The 20,347-nt window shown below is 44.9% G+C and overlaps 2 protein-coding genes across 2 annotated transcripts; one reads left to right on the top strand and one right to left on the bottom strand.

Moving 5' to 3' along the window:
• Positions 1–1,076: 1,076 nt before the first annotated feature.
• On the top strand, positions 1,077–13,146 carry LOC311128884 (serine/threonine-protein kinase Nek5-like; the record flags this gene model as incomplete). The annotated part of the gene is made up of 20 exons (XM_084161106.1): positions 1,077–1,205; positions 1,341–1,437; positions 3,131–3,228; positions 3,510–3,593; positions 3,711–3,781; positions 3,980–4,066; positions 7,300–7,354; positions 7,461–7,661; positions 8,258–8,351; positions 8,956–9,080; positions 9,242–9,492; positions 9,611–9,689; positions 9,831–9,947; positions 10,041–10,121; positions 10,320–10,427; positions 10,546–10,752; positions 10,895–11,111; positions 12,087–12,215; positions 12,485–12,599; positions 12,702–13,146. The coding sequence occupies 20 exons, from the start codon at positions 1,077–1,079 to the stop codon at positions 13,063–13,065; spliced, it is 2,709 nt and encodes a 902-aa protein (XP_084017232.1). The 3' UTR covers positions 13,066–13,146.
• A 433-nt stretch (positions 13,147–13,579) lies between these two features.
• Positions 13,580–16,724, bottom strand: LOC311128885 (GDP-Man:Man(3)GlcNAc(2)-PP-Dol alpha-1,2-mannosyltransferase-like). The gene is made up of 5 exons (XM_084161107.1): positions 16,649–16,724; positions 16,024–16,245; positions 15,516–15,887; positions 14,441–15,024; positions 13,580–14,332 (listed from the first exon to the last, which is right to left on the bottom strand). Exons 1-5 carry the CDS (start codon positions 16,699–16,701, stop codon positions 14,049–14,051), a joined length of 1,515 nt encoding a protein of 504 aa, XP_084017233.1. The 5' UTR covers positions 16,702–16,724; the 3' UTR covers positions 13,580–14,048.
• Positions 16,725–20,347: the final 3,623 nt, after the last annotated feature.

Genomic DNA, 20,347 nt, shown 5'->3' with positions numbered 1-20,347 from the left:
AAAATTCAGCTGCCACACCAAGTTTTAAAAAGTGACTTGTCTTTGCACTTGCCGCAAACCCATATCAGATTACCAGTCAAAGATAAATTAAAGATAGAATTGCATTATTAATATACATTTCATCATTCATTGATGCATAACAATGTCGTCATGGTATGTATTGATATTTATAATGTGGTGTCAACCATTTCATTGGAACACATTTGTCCCTCATTAACAGTGTAATAATACCTGAATGTATGAATGATACATTTCAGGCTCTTGACACCACTAGTTTAGATGGCTCCTGTTACCTAATCCATCTCAATGAACTGTGCTTTCAGTGTTGGTAATTTTACTCAGTGCTAAACATTTGATTCAGCACTGCCAGAATATTCAATTGAAAGAAGTGTAACATTGCCATAAAATCTCTCTCTCAAATAATTGGACCTTGAAATATGACACTCCTAGTATTTGGCTACAGGTAGACAATTATGTTGAAGAAATTGCCTACAAGTCCCAGAGTACTTTGCTTTTTTGTGCATCATGACATCACTGTCAACATACTTTTCGGATAGTTTTAACTCGGTTGAGAAGCACACATCACCACACAGTGTTCCCACAAATGTACATTTGAAAGGGAACGTTTCCTCTTGGTAAGTACCACTTTTCTTTGTTTGTTTTTAATATAAAGAAAAGCCCAATACTACACCAAAGAAGGTTAGTAAACTAGCTAGCTGGCAAGCTAGCACATCGGCTCTGTGTTGCTGTCGCCATGGTAACGGGCTCGTGAGGGCCTGGCGTTTTGTTAGCTGATTTTGTTGGTATCATCTGATCCATCCTATCCCCAACCAATGACAGGAATAGCGCTAACACCCGCCATCACATCTAGCTATAAATAAATGTGGCATGATGAATTAAGCATATGAAATCCAAACCATTCTCATTTGTGTGAAATTGCATTATACAAGTTCATGCACTTAGCAGAGGTCTCTGTTGCTAAGAACACACATAATGATGAATTGTAAATGTATGATGATAGCTGTGTGTTTTCAAAACCACTAAGTCGCTCCAGCTGTTTCCTCAGGTGTGGTGTTATGAACCAGTATGAGGTGGTCCATCAGATTGGAGAGGGGGCGTTTGGAAAGGCCTTCTTGGCCCGGGACAGGGACAGAGACGGGGGTGGTGAGAGCCAGTGCGTGGTCAAAGAGATCAACCTCAGAAAGGTACCAACCATAGACTTATCTGTGATGCTCATCAAATCATAACCTGGCCTCTACACAACTGACTGCATTGTTTTAACCAGTAGACCAGTAATGTGTTATGATCATTTCCATCCCCTTTTTTGTTGTCATTCATAGATGTCACCTATGGAAAAGGAAGCATCCAAAAAGGAAGTCATGCTGCTTGCAAAGATGAAGCATCCAAATATCGTCACCTTTTTCAAATCATTTCAGGGTTTGTATCCAGTCAATATGTCTGTGTGTGTGTGCATGCATGCATACGCGCTTACAGTGGGGAAAAAAAGTATTTAGTCAGCCACCAATTGTGCAAGTTCTCCCACTTAAAAAGATGAGAGAGGCCTGTAATTTTCATCATAGGTACATGTCAACTATGTCAGACAAAATGAGAAAATATTTTCCAGAAAATCACATTGTAGGATTTTTAATGAATTTATTTGCAAATTATGGTGGAAAATAAGTATTTGGTCAATAACAAAAGTTTCTCAATACTTTGTTATATACCCTTTGTTGGCAATGACACAGGTCAAACGTTTTCTGTAAGTCTTCACAAGGTTTTCACACACTGTTGCTGGTATTTTGGCCCATTCCTCCATGCAGATCTCCTCTAGAGCAGTGATGTTTTGGGACTGTCGCTGGGCAACACAGACTTTCAACTCCCTCCAAAGATTTTCTATGGGGTTGAGATCTGGAGACTGGCTAGGCCACTCCAGGACCTTGAAATGCTTCTTACGAACCCACTCCTTCGTTGCCTGGGCGGTGTGTTTGGGATCATTGTCATGCTGAAAGACCCAGCCACGTTTCATCTTCAATGCCCTTGCTGATGGAAGGAGGTTTTCACTCAAAATCTCACGATACATGGCCCCATTCATTCTTTCCTTTACACGGATCAGTCGTCCTGGTCCCTTTGCAGAAAAACAGCCCCAAAGCATGATGTTTCCACCCCCATGCTTCACAGTAGGTATGGTGTTCTTTGGATGCAACTCAGCATTCTTTGTCCTCCAAACACGACGAGTTGAGTTTTTACCAAAAAGTTATATTTTGGTTTCATCTGACCATATGACATTCTCCCAATCCTCTTCTGGATCATCCAAATGCAAACTTCAGATGGGCCTGGACATGTACTGGCTTAAGTAGGGGGACACGTCTGGCACTGCAGGATTTGAGTCCCTGGCGGCGTAGTGTGTTAGTGATGGTAGGCTTTGTTACTTTGGTCCCAGCTCTCTGCAGGTCATTCACTAGGTCCCCCCGTGTGGTTCTGGGATTTTTGCTCACCGTTCTTGTGATCATTTTGACCCCACGGGGTGAGATCTTGCGTGGAGCCCCAGATCGAGGGAGATTATCAGTGGTCTTGTATGTCTTCCATTTCCTAATAATTGCTCCCACAGTTGATTTCTTCAAACCAAGCTGCTTACCTATTTCAGATTCAGTCTTCCCAGCCTGGTGCAGGTCTACAATTTTGTTTCTGGTGTCCTTTGACAGCTCTTTGGTCTTGGCCATAGTGGAGTTTGGAGTGTGACTGTTTGAGGTTGTGGACAGGTGTCTTTTATACTGATAACAAGTTCAAACAGGTGCCATTAATACAGGTAACGAGTGGAGGACAGAGGAGCCTCTTAAAGAAGAAGTTAAAGGTCTGTGAGAGCCAGAAATCTTGCTTGTTTGTAGGTGACCAAATACTTATTTTCCACCATAATTTGCAAATAAATTCATAAAAAATCCTACAATGTGATTTTCTGGATTTTTTTTTCTCAATTTGTCTGTCATAGTTGACGTGTACCTATGATGAAAATTACAGGCCTCTCTCATCTTTTTAAGTGGGAGAACTTGCACAATTGGTGGCTGACTAAATACTTTTTTTCCCCACTGTACTTGTGTGTGTGATGTTGATCAGTTTCTCCTGTCTGAAACAGAGAGCACTAGCCTGTACATAGTGATGGAGTACTGTGATGGAGGAGATCTGATGAAGAAGATCAGTATGCAAAGAGGGGTTATGTTTACTGAGGAGCAGGTACAGACACACACACACCACAGGAGGTTGGTGGCACCTTAATTGGGGATGACGGGCTCATGGTAATGGCTGCAGCAGAATTAGTGGAACGGTATCAAATACATCAAACACATGGTTTCCATGTGTTTGATGCCATTCCATAAGTGCCGTTCCAGACATTATTATGAGCCGTCCTCCCCTCAGCAGCCTCCACTGACACACACCACACACACACACACACACACACACACACACACAGGGTTCAAACACATACTCATGTAAATTATTTTGTTCCCACTCAGATAGTGGATTGGTTTGTACAGATCTGTTTGGGACTGAAACACATCCACGACAGGAAGGTTTTGCACAGAGACATCAAAGCACAGGTATTAAACAGCTGTCATAGTCAGACAAAAGCCACATAGATATCAAAGCACAGGTACCACTTATAACAACTTGATTTACTCTGATCATTGTTTTGTTTTTGTATTGCTTTCCTCTAGAATATATTCCTTACCAAGAAGGGGATGAAAGCCAAGCTGGGAGACTTTGGCATCGCTAGAATGTTAAACAAGTGAGTTTCTATGATAGTGGCAGAAGACTCACAGCCAGGAAAGAGACTACTGGTATTTTCTCTATGACAGCTGCTGATTACAGAGAGCTAGGACATGTTCCAAACCATGTTATTAACATTCCACATTCCACAACCATTCTGTTACATTGTGTATTACAACTCATGTATATTTATGTTGTGATGAATGTGATTGGCTAGTACCATGGAGCTAGCCAGGACCTGTGTTGGGACGCCGTATTACCTGTCTCCTGAGATCTGTGACAACAGACCGTACAATAACAAAACGTATGTACCATATTATACTCCCTTCTTTTTATTAATATTAATAATAAATAATATGCCATTTAGCAGACGCTTTTATCCAAAGCGACTTACAGTCATGCGTGCATAAATGTTTGTATATGGGTGGTCCCGGGGATCGAACCCACTATCCTGGCGTTACAAGCGGCGTGCTCTACCAACTGAGCTACAGAGGACCACTCACTCTACTCTCTCTCACTCTATCTATTGATGTCTTTCTCTCTTATTCACACACAGCCTCCGACTGGGCACAGACGTCAGTTCAACAACTAGTTTTAATTTACATTTGGTTGAGTTGTCAACTAACGTGAATTCAACGTGAAATCCCCCCAAAAATTCACCATGTCGTTGGATTTAGGTAAAGAGATTAAGATTAAATGCCCTTACGTTGATGAAATCCAATTTGTTTGTTATCACATAGACTTATTTGGTTGAAATGATGTGGAAACAACGTTGATTCAACCAGTGTCTAGACCTGGAAAAGTAAAAGCCAAAATGTCAGCGTTGTGTTTTGGTGAAATTAGCTACTTTACCTCTACCTAGCATACCCGCAGGATTTCCTGTTATGTGTTTATACAACCTAAAAATAGACCCTGTGCTACTTTCTACCAATAACATATGTCGGCGGTGTCTAATATAGTGATATTTTATCTGACGAGACACTGACTGACTGTGGGGAGAAGTTAACACATTTATTCAGTATATGGCCATAACTGTTGTGTTGCAAACACCTTGCTCCATCTGACCAACTGAGCAATCAAAACACTGTGTGACATAACATATTTCGTGTTGGAACTCGTGTGTTTGTGTAAACAGTGAAGCAAGCAGACAGGACTGTCGAGCATTAGCTAGGCGCTTGATCAATCAGCCATGTGGCTGCAACTACTCCACACATTTTTTCCATCATACTCTCATTCTGGCTAGGACAGCCTGAAATCGGTGTCCTCCCTCCATTAACAGGCACACGCACGCACGCACGCACGCACGCGCACGCACACACACACACACACACACACACACACACACACATACACACACACACACACACACACACTTTGTCTAGGTAGCTATTGTTCTGCTTTCTAGAACTGGGCTGTTTTGACACTCGCTGGGTTAGAGAGGGCGTTCCCTGGGTTTCACTGTCACACACATTTATGTGTAATTTCCCCTCTATTAGCTCCTCACGAATGGTTTACAGATCATCATATACAGTGCATTCGGAAAGTATTCAGACCCCTTGACTTTTTCCACATTTTGTTACATTACAGCCTTATTCTAAAATGGATTTAATTGTTTTTCCCCCCTCCTCAATCTACATACAATACCCCATAATGACAAAGCGAAAACAGGTTTGTATACATTTTTGCAACAAACCCCCACCGGAAATATCATATTTACATAAGTATTCAGACCCTTTACTCAGTACAATGTTGAAGCACCTTTGGCAGCGATTACAGCCTTGAGTATTCTTGGGTATGACGCTACAAGCTTGGCACACCTGTATTTGGGGAGTTTCTCCCATTCTTCTCTGCGGATCCTCTCAAGCTCGGTCTGGTTGGATGGTGAGCGTCGCTGCACAGCTATTTTCAGGTCTCTCCAGAGATGTTCGATCGGGTTCAAGTCCGGGCTCTGGCTGGGCCACTCAAGGACATTCAGAGACTTGTCTCGAAGCCACTCCTGCATTGTCTTGGCTGTGTGCTTAGGGTTGTTGTCCTGTTGGAAGGTGAATCTGAGGTCCTGAGCGCTCTGGAGCAGGTTTTCATCAAGGATCTCTCTGTACTTTGCTCTGTTCATCTTTCCCTCGATCCTGACTGGTCTCCCAGTCCCTGCCACTCAAAAACATCCCCACAGCATGATGCTGCCACCACCATGCTTCACCGTATGGATGGTGCCAGGTTTCCTCCAGATGAGACGCTTGGCATTCAGGCCAAAGAGTTCAATCTTGGTTTCATCAGACCAGAGAATCTTGTTTCTCATGGTCTGAGAGTCTTTAGGTGCCTTTTGTCAAACTCCAAGTGGGCTGTCATGTGCCTTTTAAAGAGGAGTGGCTTCCGTCTGGCCACTCTACCATAAAGGCCTGATTGGTGGAGTGCTGCAGAGATGGTTGTCCATCTGGAAGGTTCTCCCATCTCCACAGAGGAACTCTGGAGCTCTGTCAGAGTGACCATTGGGTTCTTAGTCACCTCCCTGACCAAGGCCCTTCTCCCTCGATTGCTCTAGGAAGAGTCTTGGTGGTTCCAAACTTCTTCCATTTAAGAGTAATGGAGGCCACTGTGTTCTTGGGGACCTTCAATGCTGCAGAAATGTTTTGGTACCCTTCCCCAGATCTGTTCCTCGACACAATCCTTGTCTCTGAGCTCTACAGACAATTCCTTTGACCTCATGGCTTGGTTTTTGCTCAGACATGCACTGTCAATTGTGGGACCTTATATAGACAGGTGTGTGTCTTTCCAAATCATGTCCAATCAATTGAATTTACCACAGGTGGACTCCAATCAAGTTGTAGAAACATCTCAAGGATGATCAATTTAAACAGGATGCACCAGAGCTCAATTTCGAGTCTCATAGCAAAGAGTCTGAATACTTATGTAAATAAGATATTTATGTTTTTTATTTGTAATAAATTTGAAAATATTTCTCAAATCCTGTTTTTGCTTTGTCATTATGGGGTATTGTGTGTAGATTGATGAGGGAACATTTTATTTAATCAATTTTAGAATAAGGCTGTAACTTAACAAAATGTGGAAAAATCAAGGGTCTGAATACTTGCCGAATGCTCCTGAGTGGCGCAGTGGTCTAAGGCACTGCATCGCAGTGCTAACTGTGCCACTAGAGATCCTGGTTCGAATCCAGGCTCTGTCGCAGCCGGCCGCGACCGGGAGACTCATGGGCGGCGCACAATTGGCCCAGCGTCGTCCAGGGTAGGGGAGGGAATGGCTGGCAGGGATGTAGCTCAGTTGATAGAGCATGGCGTTTGCAACGCCAGGGTTGTGGGTTCGATTCCCACGGGGGGGCAGTATAAAAAAATATGTATTCACTAACTGTAAGTCGCTCTGGATAAGAGCGTCTGCTAAATAACTAAAATGTATGTAAATGTATGTAAAATGAATGCACTGTACATCCACCATTACCACAGCTGCAAAGTATCCTTGTGCATTTTATAATGATTGCTCTATATATTCAACAGCAATTTTTGACTGGTTCTCTTCGTTCCTCAGGGATATCTGGTCTCTGGGCTGTGTCCTGTATGAGCTCTGCACCCTCAGACATCCAGTAAGCACTGCTACAAACAAACAAATGCACACACACTCACTCACACACACACTCACACAACCACACGAATGCACACTATCTCAATAGTATTTCTCTCCACCTGCAGTTTGAGGGCAACAGCCTGAGGCAGCTGGTAGTGAAGATCTGTAGGGGGCGCTATAACCCAGTCTCCACCCGCTACTCCTACGACCTGCGCCTGCTGGTCACTCAGTTGTTCAAGGTCAGCCCGCGAGACCGGCCCTCCGTCAACTCTGTCCTCAAACGGCCCTTCCTGGAGAAACGCATCAGCAAACACCTGGACTCCCAGGTAACTACTAGGGAATCCAAGAAAGGGACTGGGGGACCGGCCGGTAACCTTTCTATATGTCCCCCCCCCCCCCTATATGTGCCCCCCCCCCCCTTAGGCTTAGATAATTATAAACAGAGGGGTGACTTTCTGCTTGCAGAAATGAACATTGAAATCGTTTTGGTTGAAACGGTTCAACAAAACTTGCACAACCCAAATGTGCTAACTCCTCACACTGTAGAAGTCTTGTGACTTCTCATCAAGAACAGATATTATTAGCTTATGTGTGAGTGTGTGTTTCTGGTTTTACTTCTGGTCCCCACAAGGATAGTAAAACAAGGAACATTGTGCCAGTCCACTCAAGAAAAAAGGCTATTTTAGGCATAGGGTTTAGGGTTAGGGTTAGAATTAGAGTTAGAATTAGGGTTAGGAGTTAATGGTTTGGGGTTAAGGTTAGGTTTAGGGTTAGGGAAAATAGGATTTTGAATGGGAATCAATTGTTTGGTCCCCACAAGGATAATAAAACCAACATGTACAGTGTGTGTGTGTTATTGTATTATTGTGTTAACTTCAGGATGTCCTGTGCTGTTTCCTCGCTCTGTTCTGGGTGTTTCTAGGTAATTGAGGAGGAGTTCAGCCACACAGTGCTGCACAGAAAGAGAGCTGCAGGCCCACTGCCTAGAGTGCGGGCCATACCAGTACAGATCACCGGTACACACACTTAAGGGACATAAGCGAATAGATTGTATTGCTGTATTTCTGTCTGAGTCCAAACATCCCCTTATCATAATCGTTAGCTTTTCTCAGCATGGTTTCAGCCACACAGTACCCAACAACATAGTTTCCTACTTGCATAGGCTTGGCTCATAGGCTTGGCTTCACAGTTGCTGTGGTGAAATGTTGTCAGTTACACCACCTGGTGGTCAGTGTCATAGCATGCTCTCCAATATCCGATCATCCTCATCAGAATACATTCACTAAAACTCTTGGCATCAAAACCAGTTGCACAGAACTGAACTGTGAGCCCAGTTCAAAGATTCCTGGGCATGAAATGTAAATGACGTCAGCCGTGTCTCTCAATCTAAGAGTACAATCATCCGGTGAATGGCATTAGACTGTTGTCATTCTATTTGGAAGCATGCCAGTGCTGGCACCTGTTTTGTTATGGTACCATTATAGCAACATTGACTTGACTGGGTGTGCCAACTCAAAATCACAATGATGTTTCATCACGATCTGTTAGCTACGTACTGTATTTATCTCCTTTTTCTTCTTTTTTGTAACTTTCCATTTTTTCATCCTCTGTTGGGTCCAGAAATAGTCCCAAAAGCCAGAGTCTCAGAGAGGCCTCCTCCTCGGTCGAAGCCTGGGCCCTCGGTGAAGAAACTGCCCCCCAAACCAGAGTGGAAACCCCCTACCAGAGTCATGCCACAGCACAAAGTAACTCACCTGTCTAAAGCACAACTGTATCAGTTACTCCTACAGTAGCCTACTACTGTATAACAGCTACTACATGAAAGCATGTTCCTTGAACTGTACCACTGAAATTCCATCTTATCTTATTCCATCTAATCTTTTGGGTTTATTTTTTTGTTCCTCAGCCATTTCATCCACGAGCAGCAGAGGTGAGGGTTCCAGTGGCCAGACAATATGGTCAACAGGACCCCAGGTGGGACGGTCAGGCTGAAGTCAACCCTTATGACCACTACCATGCCCAGCTGGACGCCATCCAGAGGAGATACTCTCCTCTACCTCCTCATCCTCCTCTTCCCTCTTGTCATCCTCCAGTGGTTCATGAGAGACCTGTGGAGCGCTATGATGACAGAGAGAATCGCCCAGAACCTTATCAATTGTGAGTGTTCAGTCAAGCATAGCCATAATTATAGAATAATGAAGTGTTCTTCAAGCCTGGTCCTTGCGAGATACAGGGTTTGCAGGCTTTTGTTCATTTGTGTGTGTTCGGCCTTCAGGGTGGCTGCTGCTCGTAATGAATACCTCCAGAGGAGACAGGAGGCCAACCAGTACAAGCTGAGGGCAGAGAAACAGCTGGTGGGTCTCAGGCTGTATTACGCTGAAACAGCCAGCTATTTGCTGGCTTCTGTTAAATACTAGAAAAACTGGATATGCTGCTGATTATTAGTATTTTTATCTGTAAATCTGAACCCTGACCCTTCCCATTTTGACTCCCAGGGCCTGCGGCCCTCCACAGCAGACACTGAGCGTTACAGACAGCCTGAGCAGGACCAGGGGGTAGGGCGACCTGCACACCCACACACACCTCACGACAGGAGGCAGGATGGGCAGCAGGTAAGACGGAATGGCAGGAGAATGTGCAGAAAAGTGACTTATGTGATTTATTGTTTATTTGTCAAGCATTCAGGTTCATGTGTGTATGTGTAGGAGTATCTACGGAATTTGCAGCACATCAGACAGCAATATTATAATGAGATGAGAGATATCAGAATGAGAGCTGACGCTGAGGTAAAGACGACAACATATTGACATAAAGGTTTCTCTGTCATTCCATATGCCCTACCATTCTTTATCACAACTACGTGCTATCTGCATAACACCACTGCACGTTTCTAATACCATTCTCACTGTACCAAACACAGATTTTGCCAGAATTTAAGTCTATATAATGACATTGATATTAACAGAACAGCCATATCTTTTCAGCCCCAGCCACAAGTGAAACCAGGCACGTACCTGGTAGAGAAGCCCAGACACATAGAGCCACCAACACATAGTGGAGACCAGGACAGAGACAGACCCCAACCTGACCAGGTAAGAACAGGGGCTTATTGCGAACGTTCACATAGAAATCGATTGTGTAAAACAGAAGTCTTGCATAATAAATAAACATTTCAGCTCTATATCTTACATTTCTATCTGCAACATTTAGGACATTGAAGGAGCCCTGAGACAGATCAGGCAGGAGAACAGACTGGAGAGGAGAGAACTACAGAAGAAGCACAAAGCCAAGAAAGCTATCATGTTTGAGATCAAGTTAAATGATGAAAGGATTCAAGAGGATGAAGAGAAAGAAAAAGAGGAGGAGAAGAGGGACGAGGAGAGAACAGTGGAGGACAAAAAGGAAGATGAGCAAGAGGTAAAAAATGACATGTTACCATGTTGCCTGAGTGTGTATGTTCATTTCAATGTGGGGTCTGACTTCACTTTGGACAATGGTGGGGCTCTCAAGCATCTCACTATTTACCCGGTGCGTGTCTGTGGGTGTGTGTGTCTAGGAGGAGGACCCACTGAACCAGACCCTGAGCTTCCAGGCAGGGGAGGAGCTGAGGCACAGGGATTGGTCCAGGGCAGGATTGGGGGCAGGGCAGGATGAAGGCATGCCCAGGTCAGAGGTGAGGAAGGGGTGGGGCCAGGCAGCACCACAGACCCTACTGGACGCCCTGGCTGAGATGGACGTATCATCAATGTGTTCCACTATGGCTGTGCCTGAACTGGGTGAGTGGAAGGGACACAATGGGAGAATCTCAATTGCGAACTCCTCGCAACCTCTCCTCTCTCCTTGCCTCCTTCTCAAAACCCATTGGATGAGAAAACCAGCGGTCCCTTCTCCTCCAATGGGTTTTGAGGCAGCAAGGAGTGAGGATGTGAGGAGTATACAATTGAGATACTCCCACACACACACACCACTGTGATTTAGGCCAGGATTCATTTCGATTCACATTAGATCCGCCTTATAGTGTGATTGACATTTAAAGGTAATATCCGATTGAGCTGACATATACAGCATTTACCATGAATTCAGTCTCCGCGAACACAGGAGCATTGCCTTTAAAAAGTGCATAGCCGAAAAGGGTTGATTAGATTGAATCCCGGCCTTAGGGAGATTCTCATTTGGGAAAAGTCTGTCCTTTCCTCGACTCCTCTGTCCTCTCTCCTTCATGTCCCAGAAACCGGTAAGTGGTCATTGAGAGTGTCAATTCGTTAGTAGGCGAACCGAGGAGCATGCTTCCCTCTTCAATTACCTACTTCGGCAAAGGATCCACAAGAGTATCCTCCCGGCACCAAGTGCGGACGTGTTTTTTAATCCGCCACACCCCCATTGAATCAGCTGTCGTTTTCTTTCAGGAGAAAAGCTTAAACAAATGTAAAAACAATACGCTACTTATCCTTTAATCTATAAAATGTCTTGGACAACTAACTTCATTTGTTTTTACGACTTACACATTTATTTTGGGATTCCACCCTGTAAATATAATTTGCCTGATAACACGCGAGTGTAGAAGGATAGTCTAATTTCATACAAATGCATTTTCAACCACGTTCCCTCTCCTTGCCGCCACTCCTCGATTACATTCAACCTTTTTCAAAAGGAGGCGAGAGAGGACGCAGGAGTTGAGCAAAACCAATTAAGATTCTCCCTTAGTGTCAGTGTTCTGCAGGGTCAGTGCGGTACTCTCTTCCTTCCCCCAGGTGACGCTGCAGATCTCGAGGGGAAGGCAATAGGGGTGAGGAGACAGTGGGGAGAGGGTCCCCCCAACACCCTGCTCCATGCCCTGGGCCAGGCTGAGCTAACCTCTACAATGGACTCCGTAACGCCAGGTCAAACACCTCTTAGCCTTGAACCCAGGGTTTTAGATTGATAGGGAGAATCTCAATTGCATACTCCTCGTGTCCTCTCTCCTCTCCTCCTTCTCAAAACCCATTGGTGGAGAATGTCACAGGGAAGGGACCTCTGGCTTTGGGTTTTGAGAAGGTGGCGAGAAGAGAAGACGTGAGGAGGATGCAATTGAGATTCTCCCCAGGTCTAGGATTCTCATATAGGAGAGCACAGCAATACGAGACTAGACACCTTTCTCCTTCCCTCTTAGAACCATTGACTGAGAAAGAGGGAGCCGAGGCAGAGGAAAAAGCGGAGGAGGATGAAGACTCGGATGTGGAGATGGACGAAGAGCGTCTAGAGCCTAGGTCGGATGATGACGACACGTGAGTGTGACGCTGGGCTGATACTGACAATGTGCCTGTGATACTAGGCCAAATGTTATAACATTTAATTATTCCTACATTTTTCAATCTTTCCTTCCTCAGGAACTTTGAGGAGTCTGAAGATGAGCTGAGAGAGGAGGTGGCAGAGTCGATGATGAACCTTTTTATAATGGAGGATGGAGAGAGTGTGAAAGAGGAGGGAGGAGAGAAGGTTGTAACAGATGGAGTAGTGGGGGAAATAGAGTTAGACAGTCAGGAACCTGTAGATCTCCAGCAAATACACCCAGTGATAGAGCCCACTGGTGACACCTCCATAGAGGGTAACCCCTCTCAGACTCAAGCCCAAGGTGCAGGGTGTGAAACTCGGGCAGAGAAACCAAGGGATGCCCAGGCCCAGACAGAGGACTGTGAGGCCAATAAGAAGCAACAGCCGGAAAATGAGTGTTCAAATTATTCTTTACTGTGAGATTTAAGTGGAACGATGACAAGGACCTTGGAAATGGTTGCCTTTCTACAAAAGACAGGTTTTGAGTAAGCTATCCTTATAATTTTCAGCAACCGAACTTGCATATATTTTTTTCTTGGCTATAAGTAGACGTCACAGGAGGTTGGTGACACCTTAATTGGGGAGGACGGGCTCATGGTAGTGGCTGGAGCAGAATGGTATCAAATACATCAAACACATGGTTTCGCTACGTTCCAGCCATTATTATGAGCCGTCCTCCCCTCAGCAGCCTCCACTGCCAACCTGTGGCAAGAATAGGTATCACTTGGTACAAACTTTAACCTAGTAGACATGTCTTACATTTTTCTAAACTGCAGGTTTAAGTTTGGACCAAGTGCTACCTATTCTTGCCACAGGTTGGCAGTATAACATAAGCAGGCATTGACAAGAAGTCAAGTATTTAGGTGTTGAAAATGTTTCAGTATTGTTGTTACATGGAGCAACTTCTAAAGACTAAAAATAATAAAGTACAACATAAGGTTGAATGTTTTATTCATCAGATATATAGGAACAATACATTTACTTTTCCAAAATAAAGCATTGTTTGTATATTTACGTTTCTGCACATTTAATCAGTAACATTTCTGAGCCATGGTCCCTTACAGAGGGGGAAAAAAAGCACACTGAGAAAAAAAATTGCACAATGATATTTGGTCATTCTTCGCCAGTGAAAACAGTACAGAAACCTAATCGTTCCGGATCAAGTGCTTTTTGAGTGTAAATGTATAAATAGAATGTCCACCACCTCACTTCACTGTAACTCTATCAAGACAGTGCAGATAAGACAAGCATCCTTACTTATTCATATTAATAAAGCCAGCAAAGCTCCGATAGACCATCAGTGTTCCAACATTCAAATTGATACAACATTCTCTGCCAATCAGGCCTGTGAGTGCAGCAGAGCGGAGGGGTTTCAGTCTGAGGGGGGAGTGATTGGTCTTCCCTCATCGCTGCAGTGTTCCAATCAGAGGTTCCATGGAAGACAGGAAGCTAGCATCAAACTCCTGGTTGGAGAAACGGTCTACGGACCGCCGGGCGTTCCGCCGGATCTCCAGCCGTGCCGACGACGACAGGGTCAGGATGGTCTCCATGGCGGTGGCATAGCTGTCCTCGCTGTCAGCCAGGAATCCAGTCTGTCCACCCTCGTAGGGAACCACGATGTCTAGCTTGGGGCCGCCGGACTTGTGAGCCAGGATGACTGTCCCTGCAGCCATACATTCTACGACACCTGAGACAAGAGAAGGCAGAGAAGAGGGGACAGGGATCAGGAGTCTGGAATGTACAATACTTGTCTAAAAAACGGAAGATAATAAGATGGTAGATATAAGATTAATACCTATGCCAAAATGCTCGTTCCACATGGTGTGCAGGCCAATGGTGGCGTCCACCAGCTCCCTCTTTAGCTCCTCAAAGGAAACATTGAGTTTAAACTCCACCCTGTCAGTCACACCCAGCTCCTGGCACAACTCCCTTAGCATCAGCACTCTATCCTCATCCTCCTGGTTACGGCAGCCACCAATCAACACCAGCCTCAGAGACTCCCGCCCTCCCGGGCCCGCCCCTTTCCTCTCCAGAAGCTTCCGGAACGCCCTTATTTGTAGCCGGTGGTCTTTCTCTGGTCGGAACTGACCCACAGACACTATCGAATGGCACTTACTGTCTCCGAACCCCTCCCCTTCCACCTCGTCCTCCAATGGCATGTCAAGGAAGGAACGGACTTCGCAGGGCGGGTAGACCACGCTGGTGCGGCTGGGGGCGCGCCACAGAGCCAGGATGTGGCCCAGCGTCCAGGTAGAGTTGACCATGACGACGTCGCTGCAGGAGCCAGCTAGGCCGTAGATCAGAGCGAAGGCACAGTAGTATATCACCTTAACCGTACTAAGGACAGGGTTAGTAGAGATGTAGTCTGCATTGTTGAACCTGTTGGGATTGTAGGAGGGAGTGGATGATTACAAATACTGCAGAGGAAAATAAGAGGTTTGATAACTAGGCCTATAAAAAAAATACATCAACCACACTATTAAAAAGAGCACATTATCTTCTGTATCACAATAAATAACAATATCAATATTTTACATTTTAGTCATTTAGCAGACGCTCTTATCCAGAGCGACTTACAGGTAGTGAGGGCATACATTATTTTTTATTATTCTTTCATACTGGCCCCCCGTGGGAAACGAACCCACAACCCTGGCGTTGCAAACGCCATGCTCTACCAACTGAGCTACAGCCGGCCATTCCCTCCCCTACCCTGGACGACGCTGGGCCAATTGTGCGCCGCCCCATGGGTCTCCCGGTCGCGGCCGGCTACGACAGAGCCTGGATTCGAACCAGGATCTCTAGTGGCACAGCTACCTTAGACCACTGCGCCACTCTGGATATGCTTTGTAATTAAAATAAACAGTACTGACGTGGGGTTCCTCTCTCTCACTACAGAAAGCATGTCAGTACTGACGGTGGGGTAGTGCACATAGCTGCCCACCCTGCATCCTCCAAAGTAGCGGAAGATAGGCAGAGTGAAGGCATAGCCCATGGAGTCCACATAGAGGTCTGGTACGAAGGACGTGAGGGCCTCCCAGCCCAGAAACATGGAGCCCATGCTCTGCCCCAGCAGGGTGAAGTGGGGGTAGGTGCTACTCTCCACCAGGAGACGGTTCTTCAGGAATATGAAAGTCACTGGACGAGGCAGCCTGATGTTGAAGCGTTGTCGGGCGCCCTCCAGAATCTGTTCCCCCGTCACACCTTGGTCACCGGTGTACACAACGAAAGAGATATTTGGGTATCTACAGGAGGGAAGACACAGAAGAGACACATAACTCAACATATCAGGAGATTAAGTTATGGAAAATACAGGTTATGACGCTCATGAGCACTGAATGCATTGAAATCTAAATATAGGCTCAGACAGTGTAAACCTACCTATTCTGAAGCGCTCTGAGGGCGCACCAGAGCACACGCTCCCCGCCCCCTCCTGCATTGCAGTAGGGGTGGAAAAAGGCCACCGTTGGGGAGCTGTCCTGAGCCAGGCGGGCTTTCCGACTCCTCTGCAGCCACATTCGGACCCCCATGACGAGTAGAAACAGAAGCAGCGTCAGCACCAAGCTCAGATACACGCATGGCAGCACCATGGACCATAGTAATCTGTTTTGAAGACAATAATAATTATACTACTAGCTATAAATCAAATCAAATCAAATTTTATTGGTCACATGCGCCGAATACAACAGGTGCAGACATTACAGTGAAATGCTTACTTACAGCCCTTAACCAACAGTGCATTTATTATAACACCATGGTGGCTTACTGACTGGTTCTCAGTAGCTAGCTAGCTATGAATTTAACTCCAGTATTTGACAATGTCATGTCGATACAAAGAACTCCGATTGTAAAATGTATTTTATTAGTCATAGATATGGCTACTATCTATGACTGTCACTTGTTCTTTCTTCATATAGCCAGTTTCTGTTGTCAAGATAACTACGATCTGCATTTACTACGCCAGGTGTTAGAAACAAAGCAGCATCATTTATTCAATGATTATTACCTGATGAAGTCGCATAAGCACAGAGGCAGATGATGACGATCATGGCCAGACATCTTGACAACACAACACAAACTTTGACACTGGAAGTAGTTGTCGAGCTGGCTGTTGAGGTGCGCGTCTGTGATTGGTCCATATTTCGTTGTTTATATAGGACGTCAGAATTAAAGCGATACACTACTTGATGGCTAAAATATGTAGTTGAACACAACTAATTAGTATTCAGAAAATAAAAAATAGTATTTAGAGAGACTTTGTTTTTAATTTGAGGTCAATGGACATTTTAAAGACATAAAAAGTGCCATAAGTGTGGGAATATTCACATACACTTGCTGTGCAAAATACACATTATTCAGACAACTACTCAGACAACTACTCAAGGCTACATAAAGAGAATGACACCAGTACTGGGAATGTTAAAATTTGGCACAAGATTAGTGCTGATGAGTTAGATCTGAGATAGAGGTATTTGGCTATTCAGGCCAAGATACAGTAGCCTCAGTATTAGTTCCTTCATAGTTATGTTTGTTGTTCACTATTGTGAGTTTTGTGGAGAGACTCTCGGTCTGGTTCTTGAAGTTCCAGTGGCAGGCTGGGGTGCAGGCATAGAAGATGAAGGGCAACCTGTGTAGTCCAAAGATGTTGTAACAGGCAGCGGTCTGTGAGAGAAAGGGCCATAGTGGCTGAGTGTTGCGGCTCTTGGGGGGTGTTCCGGCTGCAGCTCTTCCAGAGTCCTGCAGCCAGAGGTGTTTTGTTACATTTCAATAATAACACAAGGTTGGTACTATACAAAGGTGGTGGAATGGATGAGTTACCCCCATACAATGTAAGACCTTGGGAAAAGCTCTATATTATGGTCTTTGCAGCCTTACTGCCTTCTCTGGACTGTACCGGAGTTTTCTGATGCCATTGGTTAGGGATGAGAGGAGGTTGTAGGAGGCATCTAGAAACTGCAGAGAGGGCAGCTGGTACAGCCTGTAGGTAGGACAGACAGCACAGGACTCAGATCTGGGTCACCGACAAAGACTTCTGACAGCAGGGTAGGTTTATAACACTGTATATAACAGGTTCCCAAAACTGTAGTGCCCCGTTGTTGCTCTTACTCAGACCGCAGGGAGGTGTTCTTGCAGAAGGAGATGACAAAGGTCTTGAACCTGTTGAGTCTGTGGATGCCGGTTGGAATCTCCTCTATGGGGCTGTCTCTCATCTTCAGCACCTCCAACTGTGTGAGCTCATACACCTGTTTAAAGAGAGGGGGGAATAAATATTTGGCTATATACATATTTCCCAGAGACATGGGAGTTGTCTTGCCATGGAATTGCAGTGCCATTTTGCGACATGCTTTCAGAAGACCCTTTTCAGATAAATAGGCTCTAAAATAACCCCAGTATATCGGTATGACATGCTTGTGGTTTGTGTCAGTTCATAAGGGATCTCACCACTGGGAAGATAGTGAGGTCATTGAAGGACAGGTTAAGGTAGAGCAGGCTCTGGGCCAGAGGAGTCAGATCAGGAAGCAGGGCGATGAAGTGGGCCTGAGAAAACACACTGTAAATCCCTCAGTAAAGGTTCAGAGAGAAAGAGCTCTAGCTCACATATTCCTCTTCTACTTCCTGCTATGCTATATTTGAGTGACTGTTGTTTTATTTCCTTTTAATGTTAGGTCGAACAAAGGATGGCTGTGTTTCTGTCGCTCTCTCAATTATGCTGCAAAGACTCTGACAACAAAGGCTTTCAATGCATAAGGAATAAATAATAAAATAATATATAAATAATTGGCAAAGGACACACACCCACAGTCAACAACACACAGCACCTTCAAGGTGAATGCCTTGCCCCCTCCATCAGACAGTCGAGTATGGCCAGCTTAGACGGGCTGATGGCCTCTCCAGAGTGCCTGAACAGGGAGTGGGTCCGCCGAGAGCACCGAAAGTGCTTGGTCAGGATCATCTCCGTTCCTGCTCAAAGGAAAGGTGGATTTATTTGCTACAAGAAAAACAGAGCTTGGCTTTGTACAAACAACTCAACAATCAAATCAAATCAAGCTTTATTTATATAGCACATTTCAGACATGGAATGCAACGCAATGTGCTTCACAGGGGGAAAAAAACAATAAAAACTATTAAAATAAAAAGTATACACAAACATAAGACGATAAAAAACAAAAGAATAACAAATCAAAACTGAACGACTAAAAAGCACCCTAAGGAAAAGCAAAGCTAAAAAGGTGTGTTTTAAGAGGGTTGGTTATGTAGTGTTGGTTATGGTATAGTAAGTGAGAAGGCAAACATGTTCTTGCCTGGGTATACGTTTGCCTGCTTCTGAACAGATTATCTTTCCCCTGGTGGTACCCAGATCTCCAGACTTCTGATCAGACCTGCAAGTCCCATCTCCCAGACAGCTCCGCCGACATATCATCTGAGCCTGCAACTCCATACGGATCAATGCTGTCAGCTTTTATCAGATAACACACACACAGCAAATACTAAAACACACACAATACGCATGAAGAAACAGTACACCACTGTAACTTACACAAGCAAGCATCCTTGTCACACAATACTCACTAAATAATACACTAGTACTGGTGCTTAATGAAAACACCACAATCTGGACTCTAGCCTACTACAATGGCAGGTCATCTTTTAACATATTATATACAGTGTGTATCACATTTGATCTGCCTCTGTGGGATCCTGGTCTTGGCCTCTGGCACTTTCTCAGTGGACATCAGCTGCTTGGACACCTCAGCCTGCTGCCCTTTGTGCAGCTCCATTAGGAAGAACCCAACCAGCTTCCTGTAGTTGCAGTGAGACAGAGCCACTTTCTTCAGGCCCTCCAGCGACTGGGGCCCACTGCTGCCATTAGGGTCTCGCAGGAAGTCATTGAAGCTAAAGGTAGGGTGAGAAGGGATGCATCTGGGGTCTGTCTTGAGGCGGTCGAGGAGGGGGATTTTAGGGAGGGTGAATGGGGGTTTACAGGAGAAGCCCTTGATTATTTTAGGCATCAGCATCGATGGGACTGAGGTCAGGGGAGTGGGGGCCACTCTGAAGGCTGCAGGGTCATAATCCCAAAGAGGAAGTGCGTGGCAGCGCGACTCACTCCCCTCTGTGGCACTGTCCTTCAGAGCCTTTCTCTCTGTTGATGGCAATGAGTCTATGATTGTACATGGAGAAAACAAATACAAATGAGATCACAAGCTTCCCATGACACTTTAACAGTTGCATCAAACATAGGCCTAGATTAAGAAGGATACGAATTGTATGCTTCCTGCAGTTCATTTCTGTGCAATGAGACATGCTCAACGAAGATAACGTAACTTAACTTACCTGAAAGTATAGGCGGAAGAAGTGGTTTCACAATGGGGGGAATCTTTTTAGGAGGCAAAGGCCTCCGAAGAAGCCTTGCATGTTCTGATGGCATAGTTACTCCACGTTGAAAGCTTTTAATTCCTGGCAAAAGGTAAAGTAGCTAAATTAACTGTAGACATTTACAGTAGCATAAATGCCAAAAACCAATCTACAAATATTTAATTAAGCTGTAAATAGGCACCAATGGTAGCAGTATGGTGGAAATAATATAAAGTAGAGTTAGCTAGCTAGGTAAATTAGAGCCATCACCAGTCTTTATAGGCTACCTATCCAGTCCCATCAGGTGTGTCTGCCCAATATAACCTAAGCTTAATTCCCTGGTTAAACGACC

Source organism: Coregonus lavaretus, assembly GCF_964263955.1.
Source record: "Coregonus lavaretus genome assembly, chromosome: 5".
Taxonomy (NCBI): Eukaryota; Metazoa; Chordata; class Actinopteri; order Salmoniformes; family Salmonidae; genus Coregonus; species Coregonus lavaretus.
The sequence above is the reverse complement of the archived record's forward strand: the minus strand, read 5'-3'. Positions and strand labels throughout refer to the sequence as shown.

Coding starts and splice junctions, on each gene's coding strand:
- LOC311128885 (XM_084161107.1), bottom strand. CDS start 16,701: ATGTCTGGCCATGATCGTCATCATCTGCCTCTGTGCTTATGCGACTTC. Junction 15,888..16,023: donor CTCAGAGCGCTTCAGAATAG/GTAGGTTTACAC, acceptor TCCCTCCTGTAG/ATACCCAAATATCTCTTTCG. Junction 15,025..15,515: donor GTGAGAGAGAGGAACCCCAC/GTCAGTACTGTT, acceptor CAATCCCAACAG/GTTCAACAATGCAGACTACA.